The sequence below is a fragment of the Dasypus novemcinctus genome, chromosome 23 (assembly GCF_030445035.2).
Source record: "Dasypus novemcinctus isolate mDasNov1 chromosome 23, mDasNov1.1.hap2, whole genome shotgun sequence".
Taxonomy (NCBI): Eukaryota; Metazoa; Chordata; class Mammalia; order Cingulata; family Dasypodidae; genus Dasypus; species Dasypus novemcinctus.
In genome coordinates, this window is record NC_080695.1 from 38,389,796 (window position 1) to 38,404,011 (window position 14,216).

At 39.9% G+C, this 14,216-nt stretch overlaps 1 protein-coding gene across 1 annotated transcript in view; it reads left to right on the plus strand.

Annotated features, from left to right (window-relative positions):
• The window catches only part of USP31 (ubiquitin specific peptidase 31), a 117,794-nt gene that overhangs the window by 87,987 nt on the left and 15,591 nt on the right, over nt 1-14,216 (plus strand). Inside the window, exons 10-13 of the mRNA XM_058286281.2 lie at nt 763-840; nt 1,399-1,528; nt 6,866-6,985; nt 8,540-8,765. Coding sequence (XP_058142264.1) covers nt 763-840; nt 1,399-1,528; nt 6,866-6,985; nt 8,540-8,765 — 554 coding nt within the window. The remainder of the gene's footprint in view (nt 1-762; nt 841-1,398; nt 1,529-6,865; nt 6,986-8,539; nt 8,766-14,216) is intronic.

The window sequence follows — 14,216 nt, forward strand, 5'->3', positions numbered from 1 at the left end:
TGTTTATAGTACCTTATCATGTTAATAAAATAATAGCAATATGTATGTTTACACTATACATATCTGGATACATAAGCAGAGAAACTCACATTGTTTTTGTTATAACATTTTTTTCCCAGTAAATATTGTAGTGCCTGCATTTCAGGATTCCAGAAATGAATAAATTTGGTCATTGTTTTGGAGATGAGACTTAATAGGGTAGATAATGTTTCAGAGCATTGCAAAGGATGAAAAATGTTACATGAGTAATATTGATTGTGAATGGTGAAAGAGTTTCTTAGGAGATTACAATGAGCTTAGAAACTCAAGGAGACTTTATGAAGGAAGGAGGTAGAATTTGAATGGTTCCACAGAAAGGGCATTATTTAGGTCTGAGAGGGAACAGTCCAGTGCATTGGCATGGGGTATTGGGAGGAGATGGAGAGGTACTGTCCAGTCTCTGGGTTGGTGAGAAATTGGGCAAAAGTTGGGAAGGTCATAAGGAACATCGAGAGTGATTATTGATAGCCTTATAATATATTCCTAACTTTCTTACAGTCTCTCCATTTCTTTATTGGATGTTTTAATTTAAAAGTTTCCCAGTCCAGTTGTAACCTAGTTGTTAATTTGAGGTTTTAATGGTCTCACTAGAAACTTTACCTGATGGGAAATGATGATGATTTTCAGTAACCATAGTGTGACTTCAGGCAAAACATAATCACATTTAAATAAAATCATATATGTAGAAAAAACAATGTGTGGCTTTTCTCTCTCTTCCTATAGGGCGTTAAAATCTTGTGGACCAGGTGGCACTGCTCATGTGAAATTAGTAGTAGAATGGGACAAGGAGACAAAAGATTTGTAAGTTGTTTTTGTTGTTGTTGTTGTTGTTGTTAGAATCTTTAGTTAAAGATTCTAAGTCATTTTAGTAGCCTACCTTTAAATTTTGATATTTAAAATGAGCTGAAACACAGATCTGTCTCTCTTTACATAAACATTCAAGTGTTTTGCTAAGTCTTTATTTAAGCAGTTTATTATTCCTTTCCTTTCCATTCTGTCTCCCTGGCCCTGAAATCCAGGGTCCAGTCCAGTTGCTTTGATTTTTACTGTAAGCCCATTAGGTCTAGTAAAAAGTGAGACAGATGTATGTTCTTTGATACAAGAGCAAGAGTATATGGATTAATCAGCATGTTTCACAGCCAGTCCCAGAAAAACTAACTCTAAGTCATTTCTGGAAAATGACTTTGAAAATAGAGATCTTTTCAAGAACGTATTGGAACACAGAAAAGATTCTTTTGCTTTTTTACACTTTGATCTTTTTGGTTATAAATGTATAACCACTTTATAAAGCTGTAATTGTATTTTTGTGTCAAATTTGCAAGACATTCTTTGATAAATCCTTTTTCCCCCCAATTGCAGCTTGTTTGTAAATACCGAAGATGAGTATATCCCCGATGCAGAAAGTGTTCGTCTGCAAAGGGAGCGTCATCATCAGCCTCAGACTTGCACTTTATCCCAGTGTTTCCAACTCTACACCAAAGAGGAACGGGTAAGAGGATGGGCAGCACTTCTTGGGGTGTGAGGAAAGTGGGGACTAGGGCAATGGCAAGATGACAATGAAGAAACAAATTATATCCAGAGAACTGTCATGGATTTTTGTACTATATATATGCTCTATCATTCTATGTACCTAATGAGCATCTTTTTTTTTTTTTTTTTAAAGAGACTCGCTTTATTTTTATTTATTTATTTTTTTAAGATTTATTTCTCCCTTTCCCCGCCCCACTTATCTGCTCTCTGTGTCCATTCGCTGTGTGTTCTTCTTTGTCCACATGTATTCTGGTCAGTGGCACCTGGAATCTGTGTCTCTTTTTGTTGCGTCATCTTGCTGCATCAGCTCTCCCTGTGTGTGGCGCCATTCCTGGGTAGGCTGCACTTTTTTCGCACTGGGTGGCTCTCCTTATGGGGTACACTCCCTGCGTGGCACAGCACTCCTTGTGCGCATCAGCACTGTGTGTGGGCCAGCTCATCACACGTGTCAGGAGGTCCTGGGTTTGAACCCTGGACCTTCCATGTGGTAGGCGGACACCCTATCCATTGGGCCAAATCCGCTTCCCTTAATGAGCATCTTAGTGCTGTTCCTTCTAGAAGCTCAGCAAAGAATATTTTAAATTTCCAGACATCTTGATTAATTGAAATGCAGTAGAACTGAACCTTTGTACTTAATTTTTTTCTTTTAATGCTTAGTGATTAAGTTAATTTTTTGTTTCAATTTAGGAATCGAATTATTTTCCTTAGTGACTAGAACAGTATTTCTCAATTTTTTGGTTACTCTCTAAGAACATAGACTCCAGGACCTATTTAAATTTAAATTGATTAAAATTAAATAACAAAAAATTCAGTGTCCTAGTTGCATTAGCCACATTTCAAGTGCTCAGAGTGATGTGTGACTGGTGGCTTCTGTATTGGACAGCATAGGCATAGACCAGAGATTCTGTTGGATTGGATGGTGGTGCTTTTGATGATTTAGCACAGCACTTTGCAAATAGTGGGTGCTCAGTAAATATTGAATGAATGGCTGAACAGATAGATGCAGAAATATATCTCTGTGGGTAGGGCCTGGACTTGTGTTGTTTTTAATCCTCTCTAGGTAATTCTGATATTGTGTATCTTAAGATATCTTGGCTAGAGCACTTAGAGTTCATCTTATTTGTGTTGATGCTTAGGATCATGATTTTGATTACTTGATGTTATTGTTCCCTCTTGTATATAGGTACTCATGCAATTTCAGGGTTGGAGAGAACTTGGAAAATCCTCTTTTCTGATGGTTGGGCTCTTGTGCCTACTTTCAAATGGGTGATTGTAGCCACTCTTTGAATACCATTAGTTAAGAGGTGTTTGCCTGCTCAAGAGGCATGCCATTTCATCTCTGTATGGCTTTGATTGTGACTGAAGTTAACCTGAAATTTGTCCTTGGGTTACTACAGCCAGTAGGTGTTAGTTCTGTCTTTTGAGTTCATTAAGAACAGCTGAGGACAAATCTTACATTTCTTACTTGTCTATTCTTCACATATTTAAAAATAGTTTTCATATTCTCACTGATTCTTCTTTTGCCCAGGCTGTTCATAGCTATTCTTTAATACTAGTTTTTCACTGGACTTGCCTTTCAATTTTGGGCTTGATTTTAAAATAGTTAATTGGCTTTGAAACTGGTTGGTTGCAGTGTGGGACCCTGTCCTATTTAGCTCTTCTGCTGCTGCCTCCTCCTCCTCCTCCTGTTCCTTCTTTTTTAGGAGATACTAGGGATCGAACCTGGGACCTTGTACATGGGAAGCAGGTGCTCAACCACTGAGCTATATCTGCTCCCCCATATCAGTCTATAAGTTCCCTGTCACAAGGTGCTAGCTGGATGCATGACAACCTGCTGGATCACTTTTCAGGTCCCTTCTCTTAAGCAGTATGAGGAATTGAACCAGGGATATAGTATATGTGAGGCAGGTGTTCGTCCACTGAGCTTCACCCACTCCTTTTTTAATTGACTTGGGAGATGTTTGGGAATGGCACAAAGCTTAGAGGTGAGCAAACTGAGAAGATGACAGCATTGCTATTCTATGAAGCATCTTGCTGATCTAGAATGACAAGTTCAAGATAGAAAGGTACATTTTAATAAGGAATTATTCATTCAGTAAAAGTTTATTGAGTGCATACTATGTGCTTGGCACTGTGCTTGTTGCTGGAGATATAGCAGAGAACAAGACAGATGAGGTTGCCACCCTCATGCCATTTACATTCTAGTGGGGCAACAACAGTAAACAAAGAAAGGAAGCAAAGGTATTGGTGAAGGAAGGAACTTGCATATTGACGAACAGAAATGAGGCCAGTGCTGCTGTAGCACAGAGGTAGAGGAGAGAATTAAGAGAATATAAGCTGTATGAGAGCAATAACTCCATCTCTCTTGGTCACTAAATAATCCTGGCATCTAGAGCAGTACCTGGCACGTAGAAGGCATTCAATAAATATGTAGGAACGAATGAATAAATACTGTTATTTGGGAAGTTCAGTCACAGGGTCCAAAAATAACCATACAAATACAGAAGAGGAGAGGTGAGATTTAGCGGTAATCTGTGTGACAGTAACTTTGGGATCTAGTTGTCTGCAAGCTCAGTATTCATCAGCAGTGTTATGTGTCATGTTGTCATACAGTCATGCTGCCTTTGGAGGTTTTAGAAACTGTGTCCCAAATTCAGGTGGTGATAGTACCTTGCTTTTCATTACCTTAAATGTTAATTGTTGAGAGAATGGACAACTGGGGCATATTCAGAGAGGCAGTGGTGCCTCTGGAGATCATGACATGGCTGACTTTATTTTGATAAAGGAGGGTTTAGTGGGGGCTCTAATAGTTATTTTTCAGGTTCTTCAATCTTAATTATATCTAAAAGCAGAACTTAGTGGTTAAAAATTACAGGGAGATTGATTTTGCCTTGAAATGAAGAACTTTGTGACTGACTTTAAGAGTGGAGTAGGCTGCCTGCTGAGATAGCTCCCTTCTCCCCCTTCCTTTGCTGGGCAGGGCCTGCTGGCCTGGGATACTCAGAGTGTGGCTTGCAACCCAGTGCTGGGCCCAGAGCTCTTGTGAGCAGTTCATAGTTCACCATGAGATGAGTAAATCAGAGAAGCATTTTGGAAACTTCTTAGCACTAGTGCCACATCAATTTTTTAAAAAATCAATTTTATTGATACATATTAATAAAGCATGCAGTCTCTCCAAAGGGCACATTCAATGGTATTTGGTATAATCATGTAGAGCCAAAATATTCTTATTATTGTATTTTATAAAAATTTTAGTTTCTAATGGGTTGAAATTTCAAATGAAACAAAAACCTGTTTTGTTTTTATTTTATTTTATTTTTTACAAGCTCTGGGCTAGATGGCCATTTGTGTGGTATATTAATATGTCATACAGAGTTGTGGACCTAACAAATGATGGTTTAGGTCTTGTATTAGCCAAAGGAATGCAGACGCAAAGTACCAGATATCTGTTGGCCTTTATAAAGGATATTTGTTTGGGTAAAATCTTATAGTTACAAGGCCCTAAAGGGTCCAGTTCAAGGTACCATAAGAGGTACTTTCTCACCCAAGTCAGTTCCCACATATTGAAGTAACATGGCTGGCAGTCTCTGTCTGGTGTCTTGGGCCTTACCTGCTTAGCTGCTCTGTTCTCTTTGGCTGCAAACTACCAGGTGAATGCCTCATCTCTCCCTAGGGCCACAGCATCAAAGTTCTCTCCTCTTCTGTGTCTATAAAGCTCTCTCTCTTTTCTCGTGTCATCTTGAGTGAGCATCCATTTATATAGCCCACTGAGGGGAAAGGGACTCAATCCTGAATCACACCCTACTGATGTAGCCGAATCAAAGCCCTAATTTTTATTTAATCAAGTAAATGTAAAACCTTTAAATTTAATACAATCAAAAGGTATCATAGCCCAGAAGAAGAGACCAGTTTACAAACATAGTATCTTTTTTGGAATTCATAAATAATAACAAACTTCTACAGGTCCCTTCCTTTCTGGCTTTCTGATTCACTTCCATTCAGTCAAACTTCTTCCCTTTCCATCTTTCCTGTTAACATAGTTGGGTTTCTCAATCATGAAAACAAAAAATATCCTCTGTTCTGCTTCCCTTTCAAGTTACCGTGCCAGTCTTCCTTTTCCTCTTTTCTTAGCCTAACTTCTCCTTTAATGGCTGCTGCTCTTTCATTCATTCCAAAACCTTTTGGTATCTGACAGATGACAGCATTTCTTACACTGGTCTCTAGAGTTCTTGATGGCCCCTTATTTGCTCAATTCAATGACCTTTGTGAAGTCTTCACTTGACCTTTCATTCTTGCTACTGAATATCACCCCATTCTTGCTACTCTCTTTTCTTGGTTTGCATAAAAAAGAATACTTCGGCTTTGCAGGTTTCTCTGTGTATTCTCAAGCTCTGGTGGGTTTTCAATTTTTGTGTTTCCCCTAAAAATATGTATTCCCCAAGATTCTGCCCTTGGCTCCTCTCTTCCCTCTCTGTGAATAGTTTTATCTATTCCCTTACCACATCAGGCCAATGATCCCAGACCTGATGTGTCTTCTGAACTCCTGAATAGATCTTTAAAATCTTGTCCTAGGCATCCCTATTGGCACCTCTTACTGTGCCCCCATCTCTGAATCCTGTTGCCTGCAGAGATGGCATATGTAGTTTGAGGGCTCAGGTTGACCACCAGAAAAATCTTTTTGGTAGCATAGGGAAATGATTGTTTGGAGAAGTTTAGTATTTGGGAGGGAGAGGACAGGAATTAGGAAGAAATCCAGGTGAGAGAATGAGTAGGGACTTTATAAATGAAGGTCATGTTAATGGGGATGGAAAGGAGGAACTGGTGTGAGAAATTATAGAAAGAATTTCTGTGGATGGATGTGGGGGCATGAAGAAGAGGGAAGGATTTGAGATACCCCCCATGTTCTGCCTTTGTTGGATAATTGGTGGTATCAGCTGAGCTGGGCCATCAGGACGAGAAAGAGGAACTATGGTGGATAGAAAGTTGCTAAATTGAGTTTGGGGATATGCTGAGTTTGAGGTGCTTCTGTGATTTCTAACATCCTCCATATAGTATATACTTCTGCAGTTGTTCATTTTTGAGGTGTCACTTTTGATTGTGTTTTTCCATTGACTTCTATCATATATCATCATTATCTCATTCTGTCATATCCTATCATTTCATATAATATCATCATCCAATTTCCAAAGAGATTTTGAGTTTTACCATGCTCTGGCTAAGACATTTAATCCAGCTCTCTCCTATAAGAAGTCTTACATTAAGTGAGCTTAACACAAATCCTGCTGCTTGTTTTCAGCTTGCCCCAGATGATGCCTGGCGTTGTCCGCACTGTAAGCAGCTACAGCAGGGGAGCATTACTTTAAGCCTGTGGACTCTGCCTGATGTGCTTATTATCCACCTAAAGAGATTTCGACAGGTAAGAAAATCCTCTGACATGGGAAAAAGAAGCCCAGGACCAAGTTTCCTACGTCCCCTACTGGTAGGCTTTGGGGGGTTCTTTGGTGTCCCAGTTTGACCCAGTGGTCCTGTCTGTATACATTACAGACTTAGATCTGCATCTCTGTTTTAGGTGATGTTTTGTTCCTTCCCAAAGCAAAATTTGAGAATTCTTCAACTCTTTAAATACTAAACATTTAAGTTCATATTGCAGGTATTTTGCTTTATTCTTGAGGGTTTCCTTTAGGTTTATAAATGTTGTGCTTGAATTTTGGTATGTGTACTTTGGAATTAAAAAAAAATAGATAGGAAAAGAAATAGGTAGGGATCCTATCTAGGGGAGACAGAATTCTATTTCTACCTAAATAATGGGTGTTGTCCTGCTCCAGAGGGTGGGGAAGAAGGATGTGAATTAGGTGGGACAGGTGGGCAGGGGCTGATCATCCAAGCAGACCCTAATTATCCTTGCTCTGAATGTGATCCCAGTGAAGGGTTACAAGCAGAGAAGAAACAGGGCCAGACTGTGTTTTGTAAAGGCCATTGTATAGAAAGCAGATTAGAGACTAGCAAGAATGAAGACAGGGAAACCAGAGGGATGCTATCACAGTCATACAGGGGAGGGAGATAATGGCTTGGAACACAGCTGTGACAGTTTGGAGAAAAGTGAATAGATTCAAGAAATGTTTTGAACTCACTGATGAATTGGAGGCATCAAGGTGACACACACAAGATCTCCAGGGCTGGGGTTTCACACAGAGGTAGGTAGGGTTTCAGCTCCTGTGGTAGTGAAGAGTGAACATTTGCTTTGAGTATTCCCAACTGATTATTTTCACTGGGCTCTGCAGGTAGATAGCTGGTTCGGGGTTTGGATCGCAGCCTTCTTTGATCCTTCTGCACACACAAGGCTAGATTCTTTTTTTTAAACCTCCCGTAGACCTGGGAAACAGTCTATATATATATATATTCAACCGATGGATTTCGAGGGATTTCCATATGGGCTTAATGAAAGTACAGATTGCCCAAGATTGTCAGTTTAATGACTGTATTAAGCTAGTTTGGTTTTAACAACTTACAATGTACTTGCTGGAAGAGGTGAGGAGGAAAGGGACACCACTTACTGAACAGTAGTTCTGATGGGAATGGTGCTTTGCCTTTCACATATATAATCACTCTCTTAACTTTTATGCCTTTGTGACAGAGGTATCTGGCTTGAACCACTGGAAATTGTCATTTTTGTAAAGTCAAAAACCTGATAGTATTAGCACTTTAACAAATCAGAAAATGAAGATTCAGAGAGGCTCATTAACACAATATATGAATGTATATAATCACTGATTCCACTTTTAATTCTACATAATTAAACTTCTAAAATTCTACATAATTAAAACTATTGGTATGTTTCCTATTTTGTATGTGTCTTGGGACATATCAGGCAAAACCAGCCATTTTAGCTGGTAAGTCCACATTTCACGCTAAACTGATCTACCATCTGCCTGCATTAAAATATCAGAATTTATTTTTCTTCTTGCAACAGGAAGGAGACAAGCGTATGAAACTTCAGAACATGGTCAAGTTCCCTTTGACTGGCCTGGACATGACGCCTCATGTGGTGAAGAGAAGCCAGAGCAGCTGGAGTTTGCCATCCCATTGGTCCCCATGGAGACGGCCCTATGGACTCGGGAGGGACCCTGAGGACTACATCTATGACCTGTATGCTGTGTGCAATCATCATGGCACCATGCAAGGGGGGCACTACACAGGTCTGCAATGCCAGATGGTGCTGTCTGTTCTGATGATTCCTTCAATTGGGCTTTGCTTGTGATAAAGTTCCTTTGCTTTAGAACTATTCTTCTTGCTCACTTCTCTTCCACTAGGTAATATACCAAATGTGAAGGCAGTTTCCCTCATCTGGATTTCTCTCCAAGAGCAAATAAACTAAAATTCGTTCTCCTTTTCCTGTGTTGGGTCATCCAGTAGTCATCTGATATGATTCAGGAGTGGTATACATAGAGATAGCATTGTCAGCTTTACCAAGGATTAACTCTTTGTTTACCTATCTTGTACTCCTAATTTAAAGCTTGACTCTTGCATGAGGTTCTAGGTTCTTCCTTTTACTTGGACTGATAGTGAACTGTTGTATAATGTCTTTAAAGTGACTTTTTGAAAGGGTTTTTCTTTTGTTTTACAGTTAGTATATTTTTAAAAACTTTTATTTTGAAATAATTTGAAACAAGACTGTTGCAATAATACTGTAAAACCCAGAGAACTCCAACATACCCCCACCCAGATACCATATTCACCAACTTTTAACATTTTACCACATTTGTGATATCATTTATTATCCATCTATCCACCCATCTGTCGGCCCATCCATCTATAGTATCTTCCATCTATTTTCTAAACATTTGAGAGTAGGTTGCATACATCATGCTTCTTGAACACTTGATACTTCCATGTATATTTCCTAAGAACAAGGGTTTGAAATTATGTAACCACCTTAAGTACATGTACATTAGTAAGTTCAGGAAATTTAGCACTGATATAAAGCTTACGGTCTATAAATTCAGTTGTTTTCTTATGTCCCAGTAATGTCCTTTTGAACATTTTCTTCTCCATTATTAGATCCCATTGAGGGTTGTGTTTTGCATTTCTTGTCATTGTCTTTTTTTTTTTTAATTTTTAAATTTATTTCTCTCCCTCCCCCCCACCCCAGTTGTCTGTTCTCTGTGTCCATTTGCTGTGTGTTCTTCTTTGTCTGCTTCTGTTGTTGTCAGCGTCATGGGAATCTTGTGTCTCTTTTTTTTGTTGCGTCATCTTGTTGTGTCAGTTCTCCATGTGTGCGGCGCCATTCCTGGGCAGGCTGCACTTTCTTTCACGCTGGGTGGCTCTCCTTACGGGGCGCACTCCTTGCGCATGGGGCTCCCCTGCGCGGGGGCACCCCTGCACGGCACGGCACTCCTTGCGCACATCAGCACAGTGCGTGGGCCAGCTCCACACGGGTCAAGGAGGCCTGGGGTTTGAACCGCGGACCTCCCATGCGGTAGGCAGACGCCCTATCCACTGAGCCAAGTCTGCTTCCCTCTTTTTGTTTTTAAATGTTACATTAAAAAAACATGAGGTCCCCATATACCCCCCACCCCCCTCACCCCATTCCTAATCTCACATCAATAACCTCTTGTCATTGTGGGACATTAATTGCATTTGATGAATACATTTTGGAGCACTGCTGTACCAAATGGATAATGGTTTACATTGTAGTTTACACTCTCCCCCAGTCCACCCAGTGGGCCATGGCAGGACATACAGTGTCCACCATCTGTCCCTGCAGTACCACCCAGGACAACTCCAAGTCCTGAAAATGCCCATTGTCTCTTTAGTGTCTTCTCTTTTTTTGAATTATGGAAACATGTATACAACATAAAATTTCCCATCTCAGCCACTCCTAAGAATATATTCAGTGGGATTAATCACATTCATAATGTTGTGCTACCTTCACCACCATCCATTACCAAAGCTTCTCCATCACTCCAAGCAGAGACCCTGTGCCAATTGTGTATTCACTTTCCTATCCTCCCCACCACCCATGGTAACCTGTACTCCTACTTTGTGTCTCTGTGAATTTGCATATCTAGTTATTTCATGTAAGTGAAATCATGCAATATTTGTCCCTTATTGTCTGACTTTTTTCACTCAATATAATGTTGTATTAGTCTGCCAAAGTGTTGCTGATGAAAAGTACCAGAAAGCTGTTGGTTTTTATAAAGGTTATGTATTTGGGGTGAAAGCTTATAGTTACAAGGCCCTAAAACAGGGGTTCTTAACAAGGGGTCTGTCAACTTGAATTGAAATTCAGAAAAACATTATTCTTGTGGAGATGTGTTGGTGTAAGTGTGATATATTTATTAAAGAATACCCAATATATTTAATAATAAATAAGTTCAAACACTATAGTGTGGACTTAGTAAGTTCTGTGGTTTTTACCTGACTGGCAAAGGGGTCTTTGGAACAAAAAAAGATTAAGAACCCCTGCCCCTAGATTCCAATTCAAGATTGCTCTCACCGAAGTCACATTGAAGCAAGGTGTTCACTGATCTCTGCCTGGTGTCTCCTTCCTGGGCTTCCTCTTCCTCTTGAGGCTCCATGGGCCCAGCTTCTTCCGAGTCTCAGTTGTAGGCTGGCATAGGGCTTGTCTCTCAGTGTTTCCTCTCTCTCAGTTTAAACTACCATCTCTCTCCAGGGCCCCAGGATCAAAAATGGTAGAGCGCTCTCTCTTCCCACATATTCTTTTTTTTTTTTAAATTTATTTATTTTTAAAAATTACATTAAAAAAATATGAGATCCCATTCAACCCCACCGCCCCCACCCCCCGCTCCCCCCACAGCAACACTGTCTCCCATCATCGTGACACATCCATTGCACCTGGTAAGTACATCTCTGAGCATCACTGCACCCCATAGTCAATGGTCCACATCATAGCCCACACTCTCCCACGTTCCATCCAGTGGGCCCTGGGGGGATCTACAATGTCCCGTAATTGTCCGTGAAGCACCACCCAGGACATCTCCTCGTCCAGAAAACGCCTCCACATCTCATCTCTTCCTCCCATTCCCCAAACCCAGCAGCCACCATGGCTACCCTTCCCACACCCATTCCACATTTTCTCTGTGGACATTGGATTGGTTGTCCCACATATTCTTGAGTGAGTGTCCATTTATATCAGCCCTCCAAAGAGGCAGACTCAACCTGAGTTAGGCGTTACTGAAATAGCCCAGTTAGAAGCCCTAAATTGATTTTATCAAGCACACTTAATCAGAAGCCCCTCATTAAATTTAATATAATCAAAGTGTGTCATACCCAGAGGAATAGATTAGTTTACAAACATAACCTCTTTTCTTTTTGGGATTCATAAATAATCTCAGACTGCCACAAGTGTCTTCAAGGTTCATCTGTGTTATAGCATATGTCAGAGCTTCATTCCTTTTTATGGTTGAGTAATATCCCATTGTATGTATATACCATATTTTATTTATCCATTCATCTCTTGGTGGACTTTTGGGTAAAAGCTATTCTAGTGGATGTAAAGTTGTATCATAGTGTGCTTTTGATTTGCTTTTCCATAGTGGCTAGTGATATTAAGCATCTTTTCATGTGTTTATTGGCCATTTGTATATTTTCTTTGTAGAAATACCTATTCAAGTTCTTTGCCCATTTTTTAAAATGGGCTTTGTCTTAGTTTGCCACAGGATTGCCAGTGCAAAGTGCCAGAAATAGGTTGGCTTTTATAATGGGAAATTTACTAGTGTAAAGGTTTACAGTTCCATGTCTGAAAAAATGTCCAAATCAAGATACTATCAGAGATGCTTTTTCACCAAATTCACCTTTGGTGATCCTGGCATCCTGCCACCTGGTGAGGCAAGATGACAGCCGATCTCTATGAAGGTCCCTCAAGGCTCACCATCCCTAGGAGTTCAGCTATGGGCAGTCAGACATATGGCTTGTCTCTTCAGCCTTGTGCTGCTCCATGAGCTCAGCCTCTTGGCTTCGTGCCTCAGCTTTGGCTGTTGGTGATCCTTGAGACCTCTCTTTCTCATGGGTGGGTCAAATTGGCAGAGCTTCCTTTTCTGTGTGTTTTCTTTTTCTCTATGTCTCCATTTTATATATAATACTCCAGTAAGAAGGCAGAGACCCAACCTGAGTCATGCCTCACTGATTTAGTTGATTCAAAAGTGATTTAATTAAGTGAACTAATCAAGGTCCTTTAACAGAATCTAATGTAAAGGGTCTCACACCTATAGGAATGGATAAGTTCAAAAACAACCTTTTTGGAATTCACCAAATTCAGACTGTCACAGGGTTGTCTTTTTATTACTGATAAGGTTTAAGTTTACTTTTTTCATATATAAAAGCAGTTTTTTCATTTTAAAAGTTAAGGGGAGTGAATGTAGCTCAGTGGTTGAGCACCCGCTTCCCATGTGCCAGGTTCAATCTCTGGTACTGCCTAAACAAAAATTAATCATATGCTTCTACTTTCTGAATAGGCTGCTGTCTGATTCATGAATTGTTCAATAAAGCTGAGATCTTTTAGAAAAAAAAGTTCATCATGAAATTTGGAGACTAGAGAGGTAGACAGAAGATGCTATTGTTAACATCTTAATTTATAGTATTTCCTTCCAGTGCTTTATTTTGTGCTGTTGTAATTAAACTGGTATGTTCTGTCCAGATGAACATTTATTGAACACATCCTATAGAAGAGCTTGCACTGGACTAGGCATTAGGGATACAGAAATGAATAGGTCCCAACCCCCATCTTTGGCAGTGTAATCTAGTAGGGAAGACCTAGGCACAACTAGTAGAGTGTAATGCATTTGCAATGGAAAAATGAATGGGGGTGTATCAGGGGGCCAGAGGCAAGACTGGTCAGAGTGTCCAAGAGGGACAGGAAAAGCTTACTAGCATTATTAACCTACTGTTTGCTCTTTTTTTGTTGTTGTTTAAGATATTTAGATACATAAATGTTACAGAAAAAAATATAGGGGATTCCCATATGCCCTGCTCCTCACACCGCCCACATTTACCCACATTAACAACATCCTTCATTAGTGTGGTGTATTCTTTGCAATTGGTGAACCCATTTTGGAGCATTGCCACTAAGCATGGATTATAGTTTACATTGTAGTTTACACTTTCTGCCACACAATTCTGTAGGTTATGGCAAGATATATAATGGCCTATATCTGTCGTTGCAATGTCATTCAGGACAATTCCCAAGTCCCGTAATTGCCCCCTTATTAAACCTGTTTTCCTCCTCCCTGACCTCAGAAACCAATGTCATGCAGGACAATTCCCAAGTCCCGTAATTGCCCCCTTATTAAAACTGTTTTCCTCCTCCCTGACCTCAGAAACTCCAGTGGCCACTGCCTCCACATCAATGATATAAGTTCTTCCATTGCTAGAGGACCTTTGTGGGCTAAATGGGGGAGACAGGTACAGAGAATGGTGCAATATGCACTTTTACATCCTGATCTTCATACTTAGCATTGTAACATAAGCATTCTGATGTTGATGCTTAATTTAAACACTGTTTTTAGTGACTGCAGAACATTCTATTGCTAAAACTCTAATTTTATATAACCATTCCCCATTGTTGGACATATGCATTGTTTCTGGATTTTTTACTTTTAATATTTCTAATGAACATATTTTAGTTTTGT